Source organism: Calliphora vicina, chromosome 2 (genome assembly GCF_958450345.1).
Source record: "Calliphora vicina chromosome 2, idCalVici1.1, whole genome shotgun sequence".
Lineage (NCBI taxonomy): Eukaryota > Metazoa > Arthropoda > Insecta > Diptera > Calliphoridae > Calliphora > Calliphora vicina.
Genome location: NC_088781.1, coordinates 67,133,694 through 67,158,770, shown reverse-complemented (window position 1 = coordinate 67,158,770; position 25,077 = coordinate 67,133,694). Strand labels below are relative to the sequence as shown.

The window sequence follows — 25,077 nt, the reverse complement described above, 5'->3', positions numbered from 1 at the left end:
AGCTACAATATTATTCTTATCAATTTAGAACATCAAAAAATCAAAAAATAATAGAGATATAACACTGGGCTCTACGAAGTATCCCACTTTTGGAAAAAAATGATAATAAATCTGAATCTTCTAAACTAATGGTCGGTTCTAATACTTACCGAAATGTACAACAAATGTTTGCTGAGTTTACTGGGTATAAATATGTGTATGTCAATGTATAAATTTGTTTCTTTTCATGTCTATATCAATTTAATATTAAAACCTATCTGTGAAAACAAAATATTTCCAAACAAAATACACTTATTAACAAGTAAGAGTGCTATATTCGGCTGTGCCGAATCTTATATACCCTTCACCAAATTATACTTCAAAATTTTAAATATTTTTAGGAAAACAAAATTTAATTTTTTTTCCAGTTGTTTTTTGAATTTTTTGGAAAAAAAAATTTTTCGATTTTTATTTAAATTTTTTTTTTTAAATTTTAAAATTTTTTTTTTTTTAAATTTTAAAAATTTTTTTTTTTTAAATTTTAAAAAATTTTTTTTTTAAATTTTAAAAATTTTTTTTTTGTTTTTTCAATTTTTTTTTTTTTTAAAAAAAATTCGGGTTCAAAATTTTTTTCCCGATTTTGACCCATTGTAGGTCCAACTTACTATGGTCTTATATACATCGTTGCAAATGTCTTTGAAATATCTATCATTAGATATCCATATTGTCTATATTAATGTCTTAGTAATCCAGATATAGGTAAAAAAATAGGTCAAAAATCGAGGTTGTCTTGGTTTTTTCCTCATATCTCAGCCATTTGTGGACCGATTTTGCTGATTTTAAATAGCAAAATTCTCGAAAGCATGTCTGACAGAATTATTGAAGATTTGGATCCCGAAGATATCTGGGGTCTTCAGAAAACTGATTTCAACAGACAGACAGACAGACGGACAGACAGACAGACAGACAGACAGACAGACAGACAGACAGACAGACAGACAGACAGACAGACAGACAGACAGACAGACAGACAGACAGACAGACAGACAGACAGACAGACAGACAGACAGACAGACAGACAGACAGACAGACAGACAGACAGACAGACAGACAGACAGACAGACAGACAGACAGACAGACAGACAGACAGACAGACAGACAGACAGACAGACAGACAGACAGACAGACAGACAGACAGACAGACAGACAGACAGACAGACAGACAGACAGACAGACAGACAGACAGACAGACAGACAGACAGACAGACAGACAGACAGACAGACAGACAGACAGACAGACAGACAGACAGACAGACAGACAGACAGACAGACAGACAGACATACAGACAGACGGACATGGCTTAATCGACTCCGCTATCTATAAGGATCCAGAATATATATACTTTATAGGGTCGGAAATGAAAAATGTAGAAATTACAAACGGAATGACAAACTTATATATACCCTTCTCACGAAGGTGAAGGGTATAAAAATGCCATGTTGTTCTCGCATGAGCTCATGTGATGTCTGCAAAATAAATTTTGTTCTTTCTCTAATTTTTAGGGACTTGTTATTATTACTCGTATATTGAAATAAATTTGAAAATATTAAATTTGAATGGAGACAAAAATATTTTCTTTGCCATGCAATTATTTTTATCAATTGAGCAAATGTGAATGATGATTTCAGAATAATCCAAAATGTTTGCTTATTGTAAAAAAATGGTTATTAATAATGTATAAGCTGAATATATGACATTTTATCATCCGACTATACATATGAGTTGAACAGCTAGGACATTTGCCCTAGGGTGGTTCTTATATTCAGCCCAATTATGAATAAAAATTCCCCGGAAGTGTTTTTCCCTTTTCTCATATTTCCTATTCAAATTCAATGGGAAAAAACTCCCGGGGAATTTTTTATTCATAATTGGGCTGATTGTCTAAAATTGTTCTGTGTCATCTAGAAACCAAATCCTGAAAGCTTGAACAAAATCAGTTAACATTCAGAGGATGCACTATAATTTCCAAAAAATTGTGTATTCTGATTTTGTAATATCATACCTTTTTAGAACGTTTTTACATCAGTGATCACAATGGCGTAATTATTTTGTTAAAATTCCAACTTCTTCTGCTATATATACATATATACGGCTAAAACCACTGATTTTGAGCGACATTTTATTTTTTTCTAAAAATTTTAAAAATATTTGTTTTACCACATATGATAAGAATGAAGAATGAAAAATATAGGTTGTACTTTTGGATCGAATGTTTGTTAGTTAGACAATTGAATTACGAATAATACACAAAATATTTTGGATCCAAAAATAAACTATTTTCAATCTAAAAATTGAAAAAATAATAGATTTTTGCTGTGACTCAACTCTTTTTTTATTAAATAAAACTTTAAGAACATGTAACAATTTTATGATTTTCAGTAAGGTATCGTTAAGAAGAACATTTCGGTATCAAAACAATTCGATCCAAAAGTACGACCTATGTTTTGAAATGCCTATAACTCGTAAAATATAAGAGATAAATAGCACAAGACATAGCCGAGCGCATTCCAAAAATATAAAAATCTTTTTACTATTTTATTTCAAATCACATTTTCAAAATTGATTTTAGTTCCTTTATGTCTGAGTGACTTTTATACCCTTAAGATGGGAGCAGTTTGTGTTTCTTCACTGATGTTTCGAAAAAGGAAAGTGGTGGCATCTTAATTTTGAAATATCTACTATGACTACTGCTCTATTTCACTTCAGTTATTTCAATTTTATAGGACCAAAGTAGGCTACGGTGCATGGGTAATAATATGTTAGAATCAAACCTGGCGCCGTAACCCAAATTTTCACCTTGTTCGATTTGGCTAAAATTTTAATCGTTAAATTTATATATAAGATGTTACATTTTTCCGAACCGCACTATTTCGGAAATACATTTGTGTATTTCTTTTGAGATTCCACTGTTTTTTAATTTTTCCTTTATGTACCTACATACATATGTATGTATTTATTGTAGATAAATTAATACTAGTAATAATATTATTTCTATTACTTATTCAAATCACAAATCACGGCCAATCAAAGTATATTAGCTGAGAAATCAAAAAGTTCTCATCAGAAACATCGCCAAGAGAATGAAAGAAATGAAAATGAAAATAAAATAAAAAGCATGTCAATCACTTAACCCTGGGCCAATGTACTGTTTATTAAATGAACTCTTATACACACAGACAACAACTAGTTTGCTTCACTGAATTTATTCCTTTGAAAAGGGAGTAAAAAGGAAGTATCGAATTTATTATATTTTCAGTTGAGATTTTCGAGCGAATGATTTTTTGTTTTTGTTATGGCTTTTGTACTTTTGCCATTGAGCAAGTCACTTTCGATTTGTTGAAATTGCCAACGAAGTTGTTTGTTGTTAATAAATATTTACAAAAACACATCCATACATAAAGACACTTTCGCAATTTCATAATGTATTTAACAATAATTGTAGCTACAGCAACAAAAATAACAATAGACACAACAGCCATTGGCAGCAACAACAACAACAAAAAAAAATTAAGTATCAAATTAAGCGTATGCACTCGCGCGTAAATTACGTGCTTTTTCACATTTTGATCATTCATTTTTCAGTACTATGCTCTGCTCTCTGTTTGTGATACAACCCCAATGTCATCATTTTCCCCACGTTCAAACAATTGGCCTGTTTCGTGGGTGGTTTGGGGCGGTATTGTTTGGCATGTTCGTTAATAGTCCTTTTTGCTTAAACTTTGCTGTAGTAGCCACTTAAGTGGCCGACTAGTAATTAAAGTTGTACAAACATTTAAACCAACAAATTTTTATTTAAACTTTAGAAAAAGTATTATTCAACTTCTGTTTCAAATTCGTTTCGGTTTTTCTCTTTTTTCCCCTCCCCGCCCATTCATTCGTTATTTGCCGTTTAGTGATGAAGCACATATTAGTTTGGGTGGCCAGATTTTGTTTTAATAAAAATATGCATGTTTTGATCATTTTAAACAAACATAATTTTTAACAAGTAAGAAAGTATAGCCGGGCAAGCCCGACCATATGATACCCTACACCGACTATATGATTATTAACAGTTTTCATTTGATATGAAACTTATTTGTATTGAATCTTATTTGAGTACCACATTTTTAAGATATTTATGCTCGATAAGTGATTTTGAGAAGTGGGCCTTATATGAGGAGCCGCAGAACAAAAGGTGCTTTTTCGCATCTTATCAAAAATTGGTTTTTTGGTATTTTTGGAAATCTTCTACAATCAAGTCAGCAAATTTTTTAAATTTTTTTACTAAGAAAATGGGTTTTAAAAAAATTTGTGCTTAACAAAACGTTTGTTTGTTTATATATTAGATCAGGACTAAATACATTCATTTAAAATATTATCGTTAAAATAAAAATTAAAAGGTTCTTTTTCCAATATTAAAATGGTTTTATATCAAACATCCTTAACATTTCATATGGTTACATATGGCAGTTAGATTTATCAATTGATAAATAAGAAACTTGTTATCATTTCCAGGTTCATGCAGTTTTTTAAGGGGGCGAAATAAATAAAACTCATTTTCCCAAAAATTTTAAATGTGCGAAAAAGTACCGTTTGTTCTGCGGCTCCTCATATGGGAGCTATGACAATTATGGACCGATCGTCACAAAATTTGGTGTGATGATTTGCGTATATATGAAACTTATTTATGCTGAATTTGTTTTAGATATGTTTATAATTAAGATATCTATGATAGCTTAACTATTTTCAGATAGGGCAGTTGTATGGGGGCTATAAGAAATAATGAACCGATTATAACCAAATTCAGTAGGCTTAGTTCCTGGGATAATATAAATGCTTGTGCCAAATTATGTCGAATTATCTTTAAAATTTCGACCTGTACTTTGATTACAAGGTTTATCGATCGACTCAGAAAGTGATTCTGAGCAGCTTGGTACACTTCTAGGTGGGTGTGAACGCTTGAACGCTATAAAAGAAAATAATTTTTACAACGAATCATTACTTGCTGTGAAAAATGGATCCATTACGATAACCCGAATCGTAAGAGATCGTATGTGAAGTCCGGCCAACCTGCCGAATAGTCACCAAAGCCAAATATCCATGGTGCTATTATGAGCTGCGGCCAGACATGAAACGGAAATATTTCAATATGTTAAAGGTATTTAGAATGAAGTGGTTGTGAAGTTTTTCCTCAGTTCAGACCGAGCCCCAACCGAATACTGTTTGTTTCGATCGATGCAGAATGTTCTCTCTGGTATACGCTTCACTTTGGAACAAACTATCCAATATTGGCTTGATTCGTTATTGGCCTCAAAAAATGAGCAATTTTTTTTTTGGCTTGGAATCTATATGTTGCCAGAAAGATGACAAAAGTTCATATCTAACAATGGAAAATACTTTGAACAAATTTATGTTGGACAAATGTTTCAACATAAAATTTAAAAAATTTAAAAAAAGATCCCGCACTTTTAAGTCATACACCCAATACATGTGAAGTTTTTTGATTATTCTTCGAAATATTCAAAAATTTTGACCAAGTGTTTACATACAATGGCTTACAATTGAAGAAAATCGTTAGAAAATAGAAGATAGTTTTTTGAGACATCATCTGTTCAAAGAAAATTTTTTGATTCAAAAGAAAAGGATTTTTATTACAACTAGCATAACCCGGTGCACTTCGCTACCCCTACCCTAGTAAAATTAAAAAAAATATGAATGGAAATACGAAAATAACACATACAAAATTTGAGAATCTCTCAATTACAGTTCACTTGATATTCGAAAATAACTAACTAATTTTGTATGGGAGATACCACTCCACTACTCTGATCCCACCCATTTTTAAACCTTTTGTGTAAATATCAAGCTTTACTTTATCTTTCCTTTATAAGAGAGGGGTCATTCCTACTAAGCCGATCATGCTTAGCTAAACTTCGAACAGGGATCAGGAATAAATTTGTTTTTAGCTAACCTCCTTAGAATGGTAATAAATTGATTGATACAGAGTTTAAATACTTTTAGAATTATAGTTCTCCAGATATTCAAAATTAATTCATAACCACTAATGCAATCCCGACCATTTTCAGCCAATCTGTGTAAAATGGTAAGAGAGCTGCTATGCGGACAAAGTTTGAAGAACCTTGTAATTATTACTTTGTATGGGAGGTGACTCAAATCCTCTTCCGACCTCTCCCATTTTGGGTTCTTGCCCTCTAATCTAATTCCGTCTATATTCTAAACTAAACTCCGCACAGTAATAAGAAATTAATACGCTAAAAGTTTAAACACTTTTACAACTATAGTTCTACAGATATTCGAAATTAATTATATACTTTGTATAGGACAATTTCAGCGAAACTATGCAAATTTATAAAAGAGCCATTTGGACTAAGTTTAAAGAATCTTGCAACTATAGTTCACAAAATATTTAGAAATAACTATTTACTTTGTATGGGAGGCGACTCACCATTTTTTCCGACACGTCACATTTTTCATTAAACTTCATGCAGTGATAAACCGTTGAAAATCGTCACAATTATAGTTCTGCACATATTACAAAATAACTATTTACATAACTACAATTACATATTTACCCCCATATGCATAAAATTTGTCAAAGGTTTATAAAACAAATCTTGAATGGAAATTTTGTTTTATAAAACCTTTGATAAATTTAAAAATTGGTTATGCATATCGGAGTTAGAAAATAAAAAAAACACCTTCAAAATATAGTTATTAAAGCGAATTTAAATTACTAAAGTCTTCTTCTTGGTTTTCTATAACAACTCTCACTTAAAACAGAGCGAAATCAATACTGTTTAATTGTTTCTCTTATTTATTTACAACAACAAATTGGACAAACACGCATTGCTTTGTTTACTTTTTAGCTTAAGGTTCACATGTACACGTTTTTGCATATGTGTTAGTAACATCTTTAAACCCTTATAACTCCTAAAAAAACTGAACCGATTTCAATAAAATATATATTCTGCACTTCTGTGAATAAATCCCTTTAAAATGGTATATTTCTTGCCCAAATTGAATGTATAATGTGAGAGTAAAAGGGGTCTAAAGAAATCGACTTGCCTATTAATATTATGATATTTGGAAACTATATCAGAATTGCTAAAATTGGTTAAGTGATTAAAGTTGTACTTAAGCGAATTTAAAATTGTTAAGCAACTTTGAATTTGTGTGACCATAAAGTTTGTTTCCTCCCTATTATGTAAACTTATTTGTAATTTAATTTCAATCTGGCCACTTGGCAAAATGTTGTTCCACTGTATGATGTATAAGTAGCAGCATAAATATTAATTGTATTTTTAGTCAAGTTCGGCAGCTTCACTTGAGGGGAACTAATTTTTTGTGAAAAATATTATAGTACTTGTGACAAAGTCGTTTTATTATTTTTTTTTCCTTTTTCTGTGCTGTTTTTTAGCCAACTAAATAAAATACTTGTAAGAGAATTAACAACAAAATATTGTACTTACAGAATACATCATGTGGAACCTCTAAAACTTTTAAGTTAGTTCTTTTGAAGATAAATTATCAAGTTTTCTTTTTTGTTTGAACGAAAAAGGAAGAAAGGAAAGATTATTAAAAAAAATATAATTTTATAATTTAGGGGAACATTTTAGGACTAGGATTTTTACATACAAACTTAATGGAAAATGTAGGCAGTTTAAAGGAAAAGTATTTTCAGCTTTATTAAAATGCTAAAGTTATTACTGCATTTATTTTGGCTTTTAAATCCCTTCAAAAAAGGTATTTGCATAAAAATATTTATAAAGAAAAGTTATTTGATTTACATACATACATATAATCTTTGATAATTTTGAGCCCAAATACTTAAAATGTTTAATTAAATTAAGCTGCAAAATACAAATTTCTATATTCACTTGAAAAGTTGCATATTGTATATTGTTAACCTTATTAAGAATTCCAAAAATTAGTTTTTAAAAGTTTTGTTATGCAGTTTTAAACTTTCAGTTTCTCTAAGATAATTCTAGTACATGAATTCTGTCTTAGATTTGAGTGAACACCTGCCTGGAGGGCCTTATCTCACTGTGGTCCAAACTCCGGATAGAAACAATGAGTCTATCAGCACCATTGAATGACTTGCAATGAACATTCAATTTTCATGCAATTTCTTGTACATTAACCGCACAGATCAAAGTACAAACTTGCTCGAAAGCTCGGGCTATCTAATCCATGTCATCCATAGTTAGCTAGTCAATTAACAAGTCCAGGACAATTACTAAAGCAACAAAATCCGGACGGCTAATCTAGTCCAATATATGATCTCAGACCTGGAACACAAGCCGATAAATTGACGTATGTGTTACGACATCACACACAATCGACCTTGACCGAGAACCAAGCACAAAACCAGTACATCACAATAATACAATTCCTGAGCAAACCGCCAATTGCTATCTGCTATTTTCAGTGACATTGTTGATTCGGAAAACAGCACCTAATAAGATACATTTGGTGTCCCGAAGTCCGTCACTAGCACATTCATCATTACTTAAACCAACGATCTTCTTCCCGCATTTGGGTCTCAAAGACTTGATAAGACTCAAGTCAGCTCGAATTTAAAATTACACTATGCGACAAATAGTAGGGTCAGTGATCGGCGGAGGTTCTGCCCAATGGAAAATGTTAGATCGGTGAAAAAAAGTTATACGTGTCCCGGCGTTTCGCTGGGTCAGGTCTAGTAATCGAAATATATCGATTTGAAATTAGTATATATCGTATAGGAAAAATTTAAATTCTTTTGCCTTTTTCATGCATTTTGACCATCTAAATGTCCGAATATTGCAAAGTTATGTTCAGTAAAGTTGTTAAGCTCAACGCCGACTACAACATAGTCAATAAATAAAAGTGGTATTTTTGGTTTTCATTGAGTGGAACCATGGAAAATCAGTTTTTCATAATTATTTTCGTTAGTTGTCTTACAAAACTCAGTTAAAATCATCTAATACTGTATCCAAAGAAAAAATATAGTTGGCCGGCGTTGAGCTTAACAACTTTACTGATCATAACTTCGCAATATTCCGACATTTAAATGGTCAAAATGCATGAAAATGGCAAAAAAATTACAATTTTTCCTATACGTTACACTCTAATTTAAAATCAATATATCTCGATTCCTAGACCTGACCCAGTGAAACGCCGGGACACGTATAACTTTTTTTTTACCGATCCAACATTTCCCATTGGCCAGAACCCCCCCCTGATCACTGACCCTACTATTTGTCGCATAGTGTTATTAAATTCCGGTCATTTTTTATTTTTTTGATAATGGAAACTTCAACTAATGTATACAAATTATTTCGTGTGGTTATTATTTTTTTATGATATGATGAACCATAAGTACCTATTGTAGTAGTTAATTGTTTAATTTGAATAACGATTTTCGAATAGTATTGCGATTTTGTTGATCCATTTTTAAATATTAATATATATATGTATGTACACAAATTTTGGCTTTTTAATTAATTGCCAAAATTTGTGTTTTGGTAAAAATAAATAATAAGATTTATTTTTACGCATTCACGGCTTGAATTGTGAATCAAGCTTTTAATTCCGAGAAATATAAAGCGCCCAACCGAAATTTCTATAAAAACGGTTCATTTTTATACTATACACAACCATATTGGGGAGGGTATATTGGGATAGTGCTGATGTTTGTAACGTGCAAAAATATTGTCCTAACACCCACATTAGAGTATACCAATCGGTATCACTTTCTGACTCGATTAAGCGAGTCTGTCAGTCTGTCCGTCCATGTAAATTTTATTTTTTTTAAATTTTTTTGGCGCAAACCTTTAAATTGCCCCAATGACTAAGCATATTGAATTTGGTTAGAATCGGTTCAGTATTTCTCCTAGCCCCCATAAAACAGCCCTAGCTGAAAAAAGTTAAATCTAAAATAGTTAAAAATATCTTAATTATAAACATATCCATCCATCCAAATTCAGCACAAATAAGTTTTAAGCTGAACTAATACTACCATATTTAGTACTGATCGGGTCACAATATTCCATAACTCCCATATAAGCACCAATTTCATTAATGTGCATAAATCTCTGAAATATGTTATTATCCAAATAAAATTCAGCACAAATATGTTTCATCCCACCAATTTTTGTGACTATCTGACCAAAATTAGACATAGCTCCCATATAAGGCCCCTTCCGAAAGTTACTTTATCGAGCATAAATATCTTAAAAATTTTAGTACTCAAATAAGTTTCATATCAAAAGAAACATTTTTGTAGGGTATCATAAACGAAAAACGTGTCTTTAAATATATTTAACAGTAAAATATAATAAATGTAATGACATTCAAAATTAGCTACATTTTAATACTAATATTTTTATTATATACCCATACCACCATAGTGAAAAGGGTTAATGGACTTCTGCTTTTTTAATGTCCAAAAATATTAGTATTTCACCCTCCTTAAAGTACACTGATCGACTCAGAATCACTTTTAATTTTCAAGATATTTCTATTAAATTCATCACATATATTTTCTCGGCCCAACGACTATATCTATTGAAACTTTTAAACACAGTCCATTATTTCACGTAGCCCTCATATAAATGTCCCCCCGAAAAGGACTTCGCCGACGATACTCCTTACTTGTATACTATTTTTTTAAGGAAAATTTATTTGTTACGATATGTATTTTAAAGGTGGCTGCATGGTGTAGTGGTTAAATTGCTTGTCTATAAATCATCATGACAAAGGTCAGGAAGCTCGCCAGGCCCTGGGAAAAAAGGTAGGAATCAAAGATTTCCAAGGTTCCCCACCATACTCAATCCAATCATCTACTTAGCTGGAACAACAACTGATTAACAAAACTTATACAAGGCGCAAATAACAATAGACTGAATCTTATCGCAACATCGTACATGTATCCTAGGACCCGCTACAGCAGACCAATCATCTACTTACCTGTACTGCGATTCACTAACTTTTATAACGATAATCGTATCGTTAAAATAAATATAACGAAAATTTATCGAATTTGCTATTCAGTAACATTTTTAACGACATTTGCTGTCGGTTGAAGTCAGCTGTTACTTTATGCAGTTTTTCTTTCGTTATGTTAGCGACAATAATTTAAGTTGTGTTTATTTAATCGATAAAGTGTATTTGCAATTTTTTCTTTGTCATCTTCATCTTTTGTAGCTGGAACTATCGTAAAAATAATGGAAACACATTTTTGTTTACTTAACTTATTAATATTTACAATAAAATATAAAAAATATGGGAATTTGACGATTATAGTACTACTAATTATTCAAGTACTTATTTTTGTTCGCAATGTCCCAAAAGTAATCCTTTACATTTTGGCAGGAAATAAGTTGTTTTGTTAGTAGAATTATTTATAAAATTATGTATTTACAAAAAAAAAATAAATAAAAAAATGCAAGTCGCAGCCAAGTCAACCTTCCGATTGCCAGTCAACGTTGTACTCACTACACCACTGGTTAATTATTTCATTATGTGTCAAATAATGGTTTTCTACTTTTCGCTTATTTTGATATTTTGTAGACAGAGATGTTATATCTTCAACAATCGTTAAAAATAAATTACTGAATCACACTATCGTTACTGCAAGCGATTATTTATGTCGATAAACATTACGATTGTCGGTTCGTTAAAAGTTAGTGAATCGCACTACTGGAACAACAACCGTTTAACGAAACTTATGCAAAATAACAGTAGACAGGATCTAATGACAACATCGTACATGGAGACGCACGATACTTCAATAACTACGACAGTGCAATCTTACATACGCGAAAATAAACTGCAACAAATCGTATAAGATGAAGATGCATTGTGGAAGCCAAATGCTCCCAAGAGGGGAGAAAATAATGTATTTTTAAAGAGAATATAAAATAAGACCATCCAACATGACTTATGCAGACCAATTTTGGGGGTACTGTGGTATTTGCTCCGAATTTTCACAGAACTTTTTGGCTAAGAATACCAACTTGAGAAGACTGGACAACAACGGTACCCGGTACCGGTACCGGTACCGGTACCGATACCCATTCGCAAATTTTCTATGATGACCTTGACCTTCTTTTATTTCTCAGGCTGCCTTGAGCCTCTCAATTCCTTCAGAGGATGAAATGTTTACTGGACTGTCTGTATACATTCTCTGAGTGAGATTGGACTTTACCAAGTCGAGGTAATATGAGGCCCCTGACGCTAAAGCATTCTTGAAAATGAGATGCTGAAGAATGTGCAATAAATGGGTTGTCCGCGGTGAATCCGGGACATTTATATCCATTTTGTTGTGATATCGATTATGAGTAATAAATGAGCTCTCAAAGAGTCAACACATAGGTGTTCTCCAATTAAATATTTAGAATGATCTGGCCCTGTTTGGAAAAGACTTAAGATATTGTTATTATTTCTGTTTAGTTTATGTGTATGTGTGAACTTGAATTGGTCGTTGTGTGTTTATTTGTTTGCAAATGTTTACACACAAACAATTTTCCACATTTACACTCAAAACATACCACAAATTGCGTGTGGGTATGTGTGTGTTTATTTGTGTTAACCTTTAGAAATTTGTTTATAAGACTTTAGACTTTTTTTGTTGTTTTGCTGTTTTATTTGGCCCTAACAGTTGTTGGTTATGACCCTTGTCATTGAAAAGTTGTCCAAAAATGTTTTCCAACACAATTGAAGTGTAACACGACACACACTCTATCTAGTCTATGTATTTGAGAGAAATTATAAACTTTTTAAATATTTTCAAAGGTCTACATGTAGATAAGTATATGTCTAAGACAAATAACTCTGAAATGTATTGACCAATACTCACTTGGTGGATCGCCTAAATTATTAATTTTAAATGTAAATAAACTACAGTTTTTGCTACTGTCTAGTTAGATGGCTGACTCCAATTTATAAATCTATATATATAAAAATGAAATGGTCCATGTATGTAATGTCATCACGTGAGAACGGCTGGAGCAATTTGGCTGATGTTTATACCCTTCACCTTCGTGAGAACAAAGGTGAAGGGTATATAAGATTCGGCATAGCCGAATATAGCACTCTTACTTGTTTTTTATTCGATTCGAAATTTTCAGGAGATGGTTTGTAAGAAAAAAAATTCAAAATTCCGGGTAAAACTCGGAAATTCTTTTCTTTTGTAAGTATAGTCAACTGTAATAAAAAAGCTCCCTAAAGTATGCAGTACAAATTTAGATATTTTATTTGCAAATAAATAAGAACAGGCTGCTGTGCGTGGGTTGGAGAAACTTGAAGAACTAACATTAGTAAATGCTACCGGGCGAAGCCGGGGCTATCAACTAGTTTTGAATAAAAAACACGTATGCGTCTTTTGTATAGCAAAGATAAGTCATAAGTCATAAGTTATTTTAGTAATCTAAAATAATCTAGAGTTTAATTTTGCATTTTTGTGGACCTTGTGATATATAGAGGGTTTTGCTTTTCAAAAATATTCAATGTGTATGTATGAATATGATCAGATAGAGGGTTTTGCATTTTAATAAAAATAAATTATTTTGATTTCATTTACATATGCCATCTGTCATTTTTTAACGTAATTTATTTAATATTAGTGGTTATTTTGTCGAACGTTTTATGCTAATAATTAAATAAGATAAAAAATAAACAATATTATAAAAAAAAGTTTTTTGAAGTTTGATTGATGTAAATTATCATAAAAATAATGATATGCCGGTGGGTGGTATTACGCTTGCAAATTCTTCTACTTATTTGGCTGAATTGATAGTGGACAAGAATATAGATGTTTTGGTTCAATCCTGTATAAGGTTGAATACGAACAGGCAGATCAGTGTAATCTGTATCAAAATTTAATTTATATTTTATGGTAGCATATAAAAAGATCTTAAATTAGACACAGTAGGATTAAACGGTATCTGAATTGATTTACAAATGTGAACCTAATTAGAAGCAATTTAACCAAAAGTAAATTTCTGGTTCAATTTCAGACAAATTGTTTCACAATCATAAAACTTTCAACATCAAAGAACTATCTTAAATTCAAGGAGGTCGATTATAGCTCATATCCTATTAAAACGGGATGATGATGAATGCTTAAACCATGTGATATAATTTTCGTTTGCATTTATTTTTCCAATGGGTCAATCAATAGCTTAACAAACACATACTTTTGCTTGTTTTCCGTTTGCCAATTCGCCGGTCTACTGTTGAAAACTACCCATCAACTGTCATATTAAACAGCAACTAACTACAAATTTAGTGTAGCAAACTTTTATGAACTTTTCCCGTTTCCTTATACATAGTTCTTAGAAATTGTAAAGCCTTTAAATTGGTTGACAATTTTACCTCAGTTTTTGTTTTTGTTAGAAAAAATAATAAAACCTTTTCTCTTCTTATAATTTTTCTTTTGCAGTTTTGCCCTTCTTGCTGACATGCACAAAGGCTGGCGAATCCATTGATACTCGTGAAGGTGCAGATTTAATACTTAAATGCCGCTTTACTGAACACTACGATTCAAAGGATTTCACATTCTATTGGGCACGTTGGACATGTTGTCCGACACAATTTGAGAATGTCGCCATTGGAGACGTTCAATTAAATTCGAATTACAGGTAAGTCGAAAACTATTTATTATAAAGTTTTACAAATTATTTTACTTTTTACATATACCTACAGTATAACAGTTACAGTTACTAACAATACTATGGATAAATATTTTAGCAAATAAATAACTTTTTTTAATATGGTTGTTTGAATAATTTTGCTTTATATATTCAAACCGCAAAGAGTTAAAGCAGATAGCTTTTTTGAGTTTTTAGGTTTAAAATACTTTCCTTTACATACTTTAGTTCTTAAGTAAACAGAATATAAAATAAAATACTTTCAAAACGAAGAAAGACAAATATTTTGTGTGATTCGGATACTGTACCGTTGATATGAAAACAAACTAAATCCGTATGCTATAATAGATATTTTAAAAAAAAACCTTTCACCCATCCCAAAATATACATATATCTACGATTATCTTAATACCAAACACAAACATGTATTGTGTGTGATTTTAATCTCATCAATGAATCATTTAAAAATTTTAATTGTTAATAGACAGTGCTAATTTAATCAATTCTAAATACAATTTGGAGGCGTTTAAAACAAAGAATAGAAACAATCACAGTTCGTGCTCTACTGGAATTTTTTGTGAGCAAATTAATTTAAATTGACTAAGAGCCGGTGAAAGAAGGTGTTAAACGTTGTTTGCCAACATGAAAGCAAACAACTAAAGGCTTAAAAAGCAACTGCGTCAACAACTGGAACAGTAGCAAAAAAAAACAACAACTACATACATAAAATAAACACTGGTTTATTTAAGTTGACTGAATTGTTAAAGAAACTGCCAGAGTAAAGTGATGAAAACAATGTCACGCTTCGCCAAAGTGAAATGGTTGGTGGTGTATGATTTTTGTTGTTGCTGTTTTTCGTGCTGTATGTTCGCCATACTAAGCTCTCGTTGGCGACGGCCTTGAGGCGCTCACACGCGAAAGTGTATAAATGATGATGGAAGAAACATTCAAAACACATGTTCGTACGAATCATCATGATGATGAATGTGGACAGAAACTCTAGCGAAAAATGCCCAAATAAGACAAAAACAGAAAGATAAACTTAAACTGACAAGTTCACACACCTACATACTCGTATACATGGCGCAGGAAAGCAAGAAAACTGACAGTCAGAAGGACCATTAAAAATACACACACTACATACTTACACTAAACAGACTACAGAGTGGTGTGACCTCAAACATAAAAGCAAACCAAAACTCAAAATAAAAGATGAAGACCAACCGTTCAACATAGGAGGGATTCTAATGAAAGGAAGGAAAGAGTACTAAATGTCTGAAAAGATAAAAAGGACAAGAAACGAAAAAATTAAAAAAAAAATGAAATAAATAAACTAAACAACAACAGCATTATTTTGTTTGATATGATTAACTTGGCTTAGTTTTTGTTTTTCTTACACACTCTTTTATGTAGATACTGTGTTGCCAAGTTTTCGGTAAATGTCTAGTTGACAATTAAGATGACAGCTGGTGGTGGTGGCTGTGACGGCGACATTGACTACAGCGACATTCAAGATGATGGTGATGGAGATGTTGATGTGGATGATACGTTTTTATAACAAAATGTTTATTTTACATATTGTTCATTTTTTTTTTTGGTTTTCTCTCGTTATTTTTTAACAAATTGAATTTTTATGTTTTTTATTGTGGGGAAATGTACTGGTTGTAGTCATGATGTTGATGATGATGATGATGATGATGAAGTGGGTAGAAAATGACATCATGTGGTTTTAAACTCTTTTGTTAACAAGAACAACAAAAAAAAATAATATAATAAATTTAAATGGAAAAAAAATGGCGAAAACAACAATATTTATCATATCAACAGCAACAATAGTGGAAATAGTATGAACATTTGTTCCCGAATTTGGTTAGAATTCGTTCCGATAGTCAGTAAAGTTACCAATTCCGTATCCGATATAGATACAAAAATGTTGCGAAATTTGTATGAGTTGTTGCCAACAAATCGTAACTCTTTGTCTGATGAAATTCGAAAACTTTTCAGAGGACAGAAGTCCGTACAAATTTTTAGGAAAATTATTAGGAAAGTTCTGAAGAAGATTTCGACATATCTGAATAAATGGGCTATAAAGAATTATTTTCTGTTTTGTTTGCATGTTTCAACTCAATATAAACATATGCGCTATGATATTTTAAGCTAAAATTGTAATGGTTCTTCGTAGACCTATGACATTTGTAATCATTTTTACATATTTGGCATTTGTAATCGATTTATTTGGTTTTTAGAACCGATTTCATGTTAAAAAGTAAGAAAGTAGAGTTGAAAGTATAATATAAGACCCTACACTGAGTAAATAAGCAAACACTGTTTGCTTTTGAAATCTCAGTAATTTATTTTTAAATTATGGTCTTTATATGAGAGCTATGAGAAATTATTTACCGATCGTCATCAAATATGTGTGAGCTATGACTAATTATGGACCGATCTCCATTAAATATGGTCGAGTGATTTACTTCTATATGAAACACATTTCTGTTAAACTTTATTTGAATTCCATTTTTAGATGAATGGATAATTCAACAGTTATAATTATGAGATCCGTATTATTTTGAGAACGAAGTTCGCCAATGTACAAAATTTAGGTATATGTTCTAACATTTACTTGCTTAAAAGATATTGGGGGTTGTCATAGAATCCAATCATTGTCGGAATCTTTTTCTGTCGTTTTCAAAACCGATTCTGACAATGATTGGATTCTATGACAACTTAGAATGTATAAATATATTATCCTTATTTTGGCGATATATTTATAATTAAGTCCCTATGATTTATATTATACTAAGTTTATAAAAATTATATGCCTAAAAATATATTTAAAGGTTTTTGTTCATTCCTTCAAATATAAGGAAATTTTTCCTAAATATTTACTATCTCGAGATCCCCTCATGGTCTCACTCTGAATTTGTTATGAGTTGTAAACCATACAATGCCTTAAAATTCAGGAACATCTTTACAAAATAGAAGATGTCTTTTTTGAGATAACCATTATTCAAAGACAATTTTTTGGTTAATATTCTGTGTTCAAAAGAAAACAATTTTTAGGAAAACATGTTGAAACTAGGATACATAAGCATTGCTATGAGAACCATGTTGTACAAATTGGATAAGCAGTGAAATTGAGCGATTTTACACAATTCCTATAAAGAATTTGAACTTTGAACCTAGATTAAAAAAACAAACCGAATTTATGACGTTTGAGCTAGTTGCCTATGTTTTTTTCGGCAATTTTAACCTCAAAAGTGCTATGGTACACCAATGACTGTATTGGTACAATTTTGAAATTGTGCCATTGCTTTGAAGAGCAATTTGGAAAAAAACTAATTTGCTTTTATTAAGTACTAGTTGACTGCCCCGGCTTCACCTGGTAGCTATTTACGGTACCGTGAAATAACTCCCAAATGAAATAACTTCCCACGAAAAAATGAAATAACACCCAACAAATTTTTCATACAACTTGTGATTTATTTCATTATGAAACAACTCCTACCGCATAGGGAGTTATTTCATAATTTTTTGTTGGGAGTTATTTCATAAAGCAAGAACTCCCAATGAAACAACTCCCAATGAAATTTTTGTTGGGTTTTATTTCATTTTATTTTGGGAATTAGGAGTTATTTCACTGTATTGGGAGTAGAGAGTAGAGATGCCAAACGGGGAATCCCGTTACCGAAAATCCCGGGGTTTTCGGGATTTCTTAAACCCCGAAGCCCGGGATTTTTTAATTTTAAATCCCGGGATTTTCCAAATCCCGGTTTTCATAAATAAAGTGGAAATTGTCATTTTTGTGTGCCTTTTTTACGCATTTTGACATTCTACATGTACTACATACTTTAGGAAGCTTTTTTATTACTGTTGACTGAACTCAAAAAAATAAATTCCGAGTTTTACCCGGAATATTTGATTTTTTTTCTTTACAAACCATCTCCTGAAAATTTCGAATCGAATAAAATAAAATCAGCCAAATCGTTCCAGCCGTTCTCACGTGATGCCATTACATACATGGACCATTTCATTTTTATATATATAGAAGATAAGCATTTTGGCTAAACATTTTTGTATTTGATAACAAGTTTCTATTGATTTTTAAATACATTAACCTTCGCTTTACCAAAGGTTTTTTATGTACATGGTTTACCAATACCCACCCGGGTGACACTACACTTCTATAAATATATGCAACGAACGAAATTTTAAAAAATTGAAAAACACCTTATAAAAAGTTTAAAATGGTTCTATTAAATTCTATAGAACTCTAGAATTTGTTCAGTGACTACAAATTTCATTTAAATCGAAACAAAATTAAAAAAAATATTAAACCAATAAAATCGATATGGTCACCCGGGTGGGTATTGGTAAAGCGAAGGTTAAACAAAAATGTTAGCAAAATATCTATAAACAGCTTATTTAAGGGACACTAAAGACAATAAATAAATACTTGCATATTTAAAACACAATTATGTATTATAAAACATTGTTTAACATAAAAAACATCCTCTAATTCCTGGAAAATTGGCTTAAGTATTTTGAATGTGAGTGTACAAAAAAGGAAACAAAGAATTGAGTTTTTTATTTGCTCTTAACTATAAGATATTTATCAAATTGCTTAAGTATTAGTTTGCAAAGCCTATTTAAGGATTTAAATATAAAATACAACTTAATAACTAAGTAAAATTTGCATTTCAATCACATCCTATTTGGCTGAGTGATATGATATTCAACAGTTTGTGTCAATGTTCCCGACTAAAATGAAAGTTTCTGTTTTAAAAGATTTATATGATTTATTTCATATTTATCGCAAAGGAAATATATGAAGTATTGGTATCATGTGAATGTTCGCTGAAAGCCGCTTTCAATGTTGTATCAGAAATTTTCATGTAAGTTCAAAAATATTTGAAGTGTCCTCCTTACAAACGGGGTCATACTAAAGTATAGGCATATAAGGATTTCTTTATTAATATAATTATGTCATAACAAAATGAATGTATTTAAAATTCAACAGCATTTCACATTTTTTTAAATTCTATATTAATATTTTTTAGTTTTTCAAACTATACACATGTTTTTAATTAAGTGCAGATATTAGATATTATATTGAAAGCGCTGTTGAAATACCTTTTACATGATGCAAATATTTACTTTAAAAATTAGCTATTTATATATGGATCCAGTTCACCAATTACACTGTCCAAAAGCATTTTTGGATCAGAATAGCGACCCTATAATTCTGAAAGGGCATATTGATTATTGGTAGGGTTTGAGGTTTCCCGGATAATTTAATTTCCCGGAAACGGTAATGAAAAATTTCATTTCCTGGGATTTCCGGGAATGTTATTTTATAAAATTGTGTCATTTTATTAAAAAAAAACAAAAACAATACATTACAATTCAATTGTATCCACATAAAATATTTGGAGATCACTTGTTACTATAAAATTAAATATTAGCGGTATCCATGATATAGTAGAGTAAAAGAGCAATTAAGTGTCACAAAATTGTATAAATTGTGAACGTATCTTTATAATTCGATGTCGATTAATATGTTAATGGGATTTTTAATGCACTTTTTAGATTCTTTCTTTTGATTTTTCTGTTATATTTTTTTTTATATAAAATATACATATTTTAAAATAAAATTAAATTCATTTCAAAACAAAAATATGAAATTCAAAATTACCTCATATAGTTTAAAAAGAGTAAAGCAGTAAAAAAGTGGTTCTAATGTATTTTGTTTTCTGCTAAACTGCTCTTTTGCTACTTTGCTATAGAAAGTATTCTACATTGTGAATACCACTATTATATCATAAAAATAATGTTATATGTCCGTAATAGAACCAATTTTTTTCATTCAATAAGTCATTCAACGAGAAAACTCTTTCGCTTTAAACATGTGTTGGCTTTATCGTTATGAAAGCATTATGAAGACAATCAAAATGTATTCTCCGATTGCTACTTGCTTCAAATAATTATAATTCCCGCTTAAAATTTTTAGCATTTGATTTTAAATGTTTAGGGCTTTCCTTTTCAATATTGATTGAATATTCTAATTGGTTTTTAAAATTTTGCTCCATTTGTATTTCGGAAACCTCATCATCAACGCTTTGAACAGATGAGGGAATAGACGTTCATACATTTGCTGTCCATAAATTTGTAACATTGTGTTTTTTTTATTATAATTTATCTTATAATGTTGAAGTTTTTAGGTTTAATTTAATTGAATGAACCGTGTTTTGAGAAATCGTAGAATTTTTTGATAACTGCTGTTTATAAAGTGTGTTCATTATAGCATCACCTATCAGAAAATTGGCTTCATTTCGGCTTAATGCTTCTACTGTATCCTTAATGGTGTTTAAAACCTCCACTAATATTAAAGTATTTTTAATTAATTTTTAATTTCCCGGGAATTCCCGACAATAATTATACGGGAAATCTCGGGATTTCCCGGACCCCAAACAATAAATATCGGCCATCAAACGGGCTCAGTTATAACAAGATATCAGGCAGGGATATTTATATATATACTGACAGTCAGGCCGCAATAAAATCTCTAACAGGTGTATACACAACATCTAATTTAGTCTAGGAATGCCGGGCATCCTTAAACAGAATGGCGAGACATTCAACAGTCGTACTCAAGTGGGTACGGGGACATGGAGATAATACGGGCAACTATATATATTTCCTATGTGGGATTCCGTTATCCAAATGCAAGCTACAAATTAGTAACTTCTACTATGATCTCGCTCAGACAAGATGGAATGTGAACCCAAATGCACTATAACCAGAACGATATGACCCCGACTGAATCGGGGACGAACAACATATCTTCTTGGCTTTACACGCTCACAATTGAGTGGTGTAGTGGCGGTCATAAGCGGACACTGCACCTTTGGTAACCACGATAGGAGACTTGTCTTGCCATACCACGACTTCTGCAGAAGTTGTCAAAACGAGGAGGAAGATGAGACTATTTTTCATCTTCTTTGTCACTGTCCAGCATTAGGAGATCTACGCCTAAGGTTTCTGGAACACCGTTCCCTAAATAGTGTTTCTGAGCTCTCGAATATGAGGCTTGAGGGTATTAATATCTTTATAAGGAGAAATAATTGGTTAAAAAGACCAGACATGGGGATCTCTTTAGAGTAACCCAATTAACCGCCGACTCATTGGCACGCAACTTTTCTTTTTTTCTTCTAAAATCTCCCCCTCTATCTTTCCTCTGACATCTTCTTCTTAACTTTTTCAATCTTTTACTCTCTTTTCACTTCTATATGTCCCTCTTTTTCTGTTTTTTCTACTTTCAGGTAACATAAAGGGACCATTGCTTGGACCCACGTGAGCTGCTATTATTTTCCTTCATTTCGTGGCTGCCTGGAAACCTAACCTAACCAAAGATTCCAAAGTTGTAAATAAAGCTCTTTACGCTTAATTAGCAAAATTACACTCCATCTTGAGTATCACATTTTTTTTAAAAAATCACAAAAAATTCTATTTATGATCCGAATGAGCTGATCTTTAAAATATAAAAAGTTCTAGAGAAAAAAAAATAGTTTTAAAAAATACGGCCATTTTTACATGTACCAACTTTGAATGCGTGTAATTTTTTATAGGAACGACATGACTGTTAGTAAGTTGTCTTTATAGTATTCAAAAATTTTGTGCAAATATAGGTGATATTTTAAAAAACAATTTCGAACCACCGTAGGCCCGACATCTAAGAAACTAAAAGAAATCGAACAAAATTAAAAAAAAAATAAAAATTAAATTAATAAACATAAATAACTCTAAAAGTGGCCTAAAAGTGATAATCTACATATGTATATACATTTTTTGTAGATCTTTTCTAGGATATTTCTAGGATTTATATTTTAAATATCAGCTCATTCGGATCATAAATAGAATTTTTTTTATTTTTTTAAAAAGTGTGAGACCCAAGGTGGCGTGTAATTTTGCTAATTAAGCATGACCCCCACTGAAATTTTCCGGCAAAAATTTTCGTAGAATATTTGAATCCTTAAACGTCCTTTTTGAAAGGACTTTTGTGATTTCCTCAAAAAAAGGGCCAAACTGACCCCTAAAGAGAGGAGCTAGCGGGTTAAGATCTTCCACAAAAATTATACCCATAAAATTCCATAATATAACTCTGACCAGAAGAATTCTCTCAGATAATAACTAACAACATTTTTTCAGTTAGTATAATGCTCCATTCGATCAAAAAATTAAAACTTTAACCCACTGTAAAAAAAATTCAGACCAGCTGGACTATAAGCTTATACTACAAAAATGATCTACTAAACATGCTCTTTCAGAATTATAGGGTCACTATTCTGTTCCAATCAAAAAGTCTCAATTTGTTTTACAGTGTTATTAGAATGAATTAGGCTTAATTTTAGTTGGAAACATGTTTTTGAGCCAGTATGTCAGGAAAATCTAAGAAATGCTTTATGTGTATTAAATAAATTATTAATTCGATTTAAAGAGGAATTACATTACACAGTGGGCAGAATAAAAATATTTTGGAAATAAATATGGCATTTCTTACTCGCTGATCCGATTGACATATATGTAGGCTAAAGAGTTTGCGAGTTTAACTCCGGACTAGATTTTTAGTCAAAAACCCCTAAAAAAAATAATTACAACTTTACAATATATTTAAAGTTTTCTTAAATATATCATTACAAAGATTATCCAAACATAAATAGTGTGTCCAAATTATAATAGGAGTCCTTTTGAATTTAATGCATTCATGCTGAAATTTGTGAAATCTCCAACGGATTAATTCTGAGTAAATAAACATATAATTTTACTTATATTCTACACTTATCAGAATAATACGCATTTGGTATTTTTTGTAATTTAGGACCACTTTTTTTCTATAATATTATTCTGTATACATTGACATAGAGCTCTTTTATTATGAGCTCTCATTATTTAAATTTATTTGAATACAATCCGGCATCCCTTAAAATAACTATAGTAATGAGGATAATGATTATCATAATTATAAATGTTATAAAATTCATTGGAAATCTACTTCATTGCTGTATAAGTAAATATGTAAATACTATTGTATTTAATTTGTTACATTTACTTGGAATTGTTTTATTGAATTCAACAGCAGCAGTCGTAAAACAAATACCAAAGAAAATTTAATTAAACAAACAAACGTGTTAATTAAAAAATGTGTAAGTTTTTATTTTTAAAAAAATGTGTAAAATTTAAAAAAATATAAATAAGGTAATTAATTATAATTTGTATGTATCTATTTGAAACCCAATAACACTTTCATAGAATATACAGCTGTTTTCGGAATCAGTTGTATAACTATTCCGCAAATAATGCAAATTGATGTTTTGAATACAGAAAAATCTTAATGATTTCTGAAGGAAACAATTTTTTATTTTGTATTTCATATATATTTCTCATACTGAGAATTACATAAGAATTATAATAAAAGTTTTTTTGGTCGAAAAATAATTATTGCGTAACAACATAAGTAATTTCAAAATTGTATCACCCAATCAATGGGCATTCTTTAATGGGTTAAATTCATATTCCCAAATGCAAACGAACGCTGCAACTGAACAAAATGTCTGCAATTTTTGGTTAAGACATGTCATGGCAAATAATTTAAATTTATTCACCTGTTTCTATTTCGAACATTTTTTATGACAATGACACTAAAATGTGACATTCGTGGTAACGTGTCTACTTTTCCAACCTCTTTTGCATTCAGTTTTTTTTTGCATTTCTGATACACACGAGTGGGTTTACTGACATCTCTTGTGTCACTTGCACACATTTCATATGAATACATGCAGGCAGTAAAAGTAGATGTGAGAATAAAATTAGGAATGAATAAAATTTTATACAAATGTGAAATTTATTTAAAGTAATTTTTTATTTTTTTCTTGAGATTTTTTTACTTTTCTTATCATGAAATTTTTGTATTTTTTTTTTTTTTTGAAAATTTATAAATATTTTAAAAAAATACGGCACATCCATATAAGTGTACTTAAATAACATTCTTAATTTTTATTATTTATTTTGTAGAACCTCATTTAATTAATTTGAAAGGGCGTGGCTGGGCAAAAAAATTGTTTACATCCAAACCGATTGAATAACTTATCGCATCGAAATACACACAGTTACTAAATTATACGTACGATTTACTTTTTGGGCCTTTTTTTAAAATCTATATACATATATAAAAATACAAGGCCTGACTTATTCATTTAATCACTCACTCATGACTGATGAGTCAGTGAATCAGTGAGTGAGTGAATGAGTTAGGCCTTGTATTTTTATATATATAGAGTTTTAAAAGTCTATCGTACGTATACTTTAGTAACTGTGTGTATATACATATGTACATATATTGATTAGAGT

The 25,077-nt window shown here is 30.8% G+C and overlaps 1 protein-coding gene across 1 annotated transcript in view; it reads left to right on the top strand.

The window, feature by feature from the left end:
- Window positions 1-25,077, top strand: part of fred (friend of echinoid) — a 559,239-nt gene that overhangs the window by 213,330 nt on the left and 320,832 nt on the right. The window contains exon 2 of the mRNA XM_065501969.1: window positions 14,463-14,661. Within this exon, the coding sequence (XP_065358041.1) occupies window positions 14,463-14,661 (199 nt within the window). The remainder of the gene's footprint in view (window positions 1-14,462; window positions 14,662-25,077) is intronic.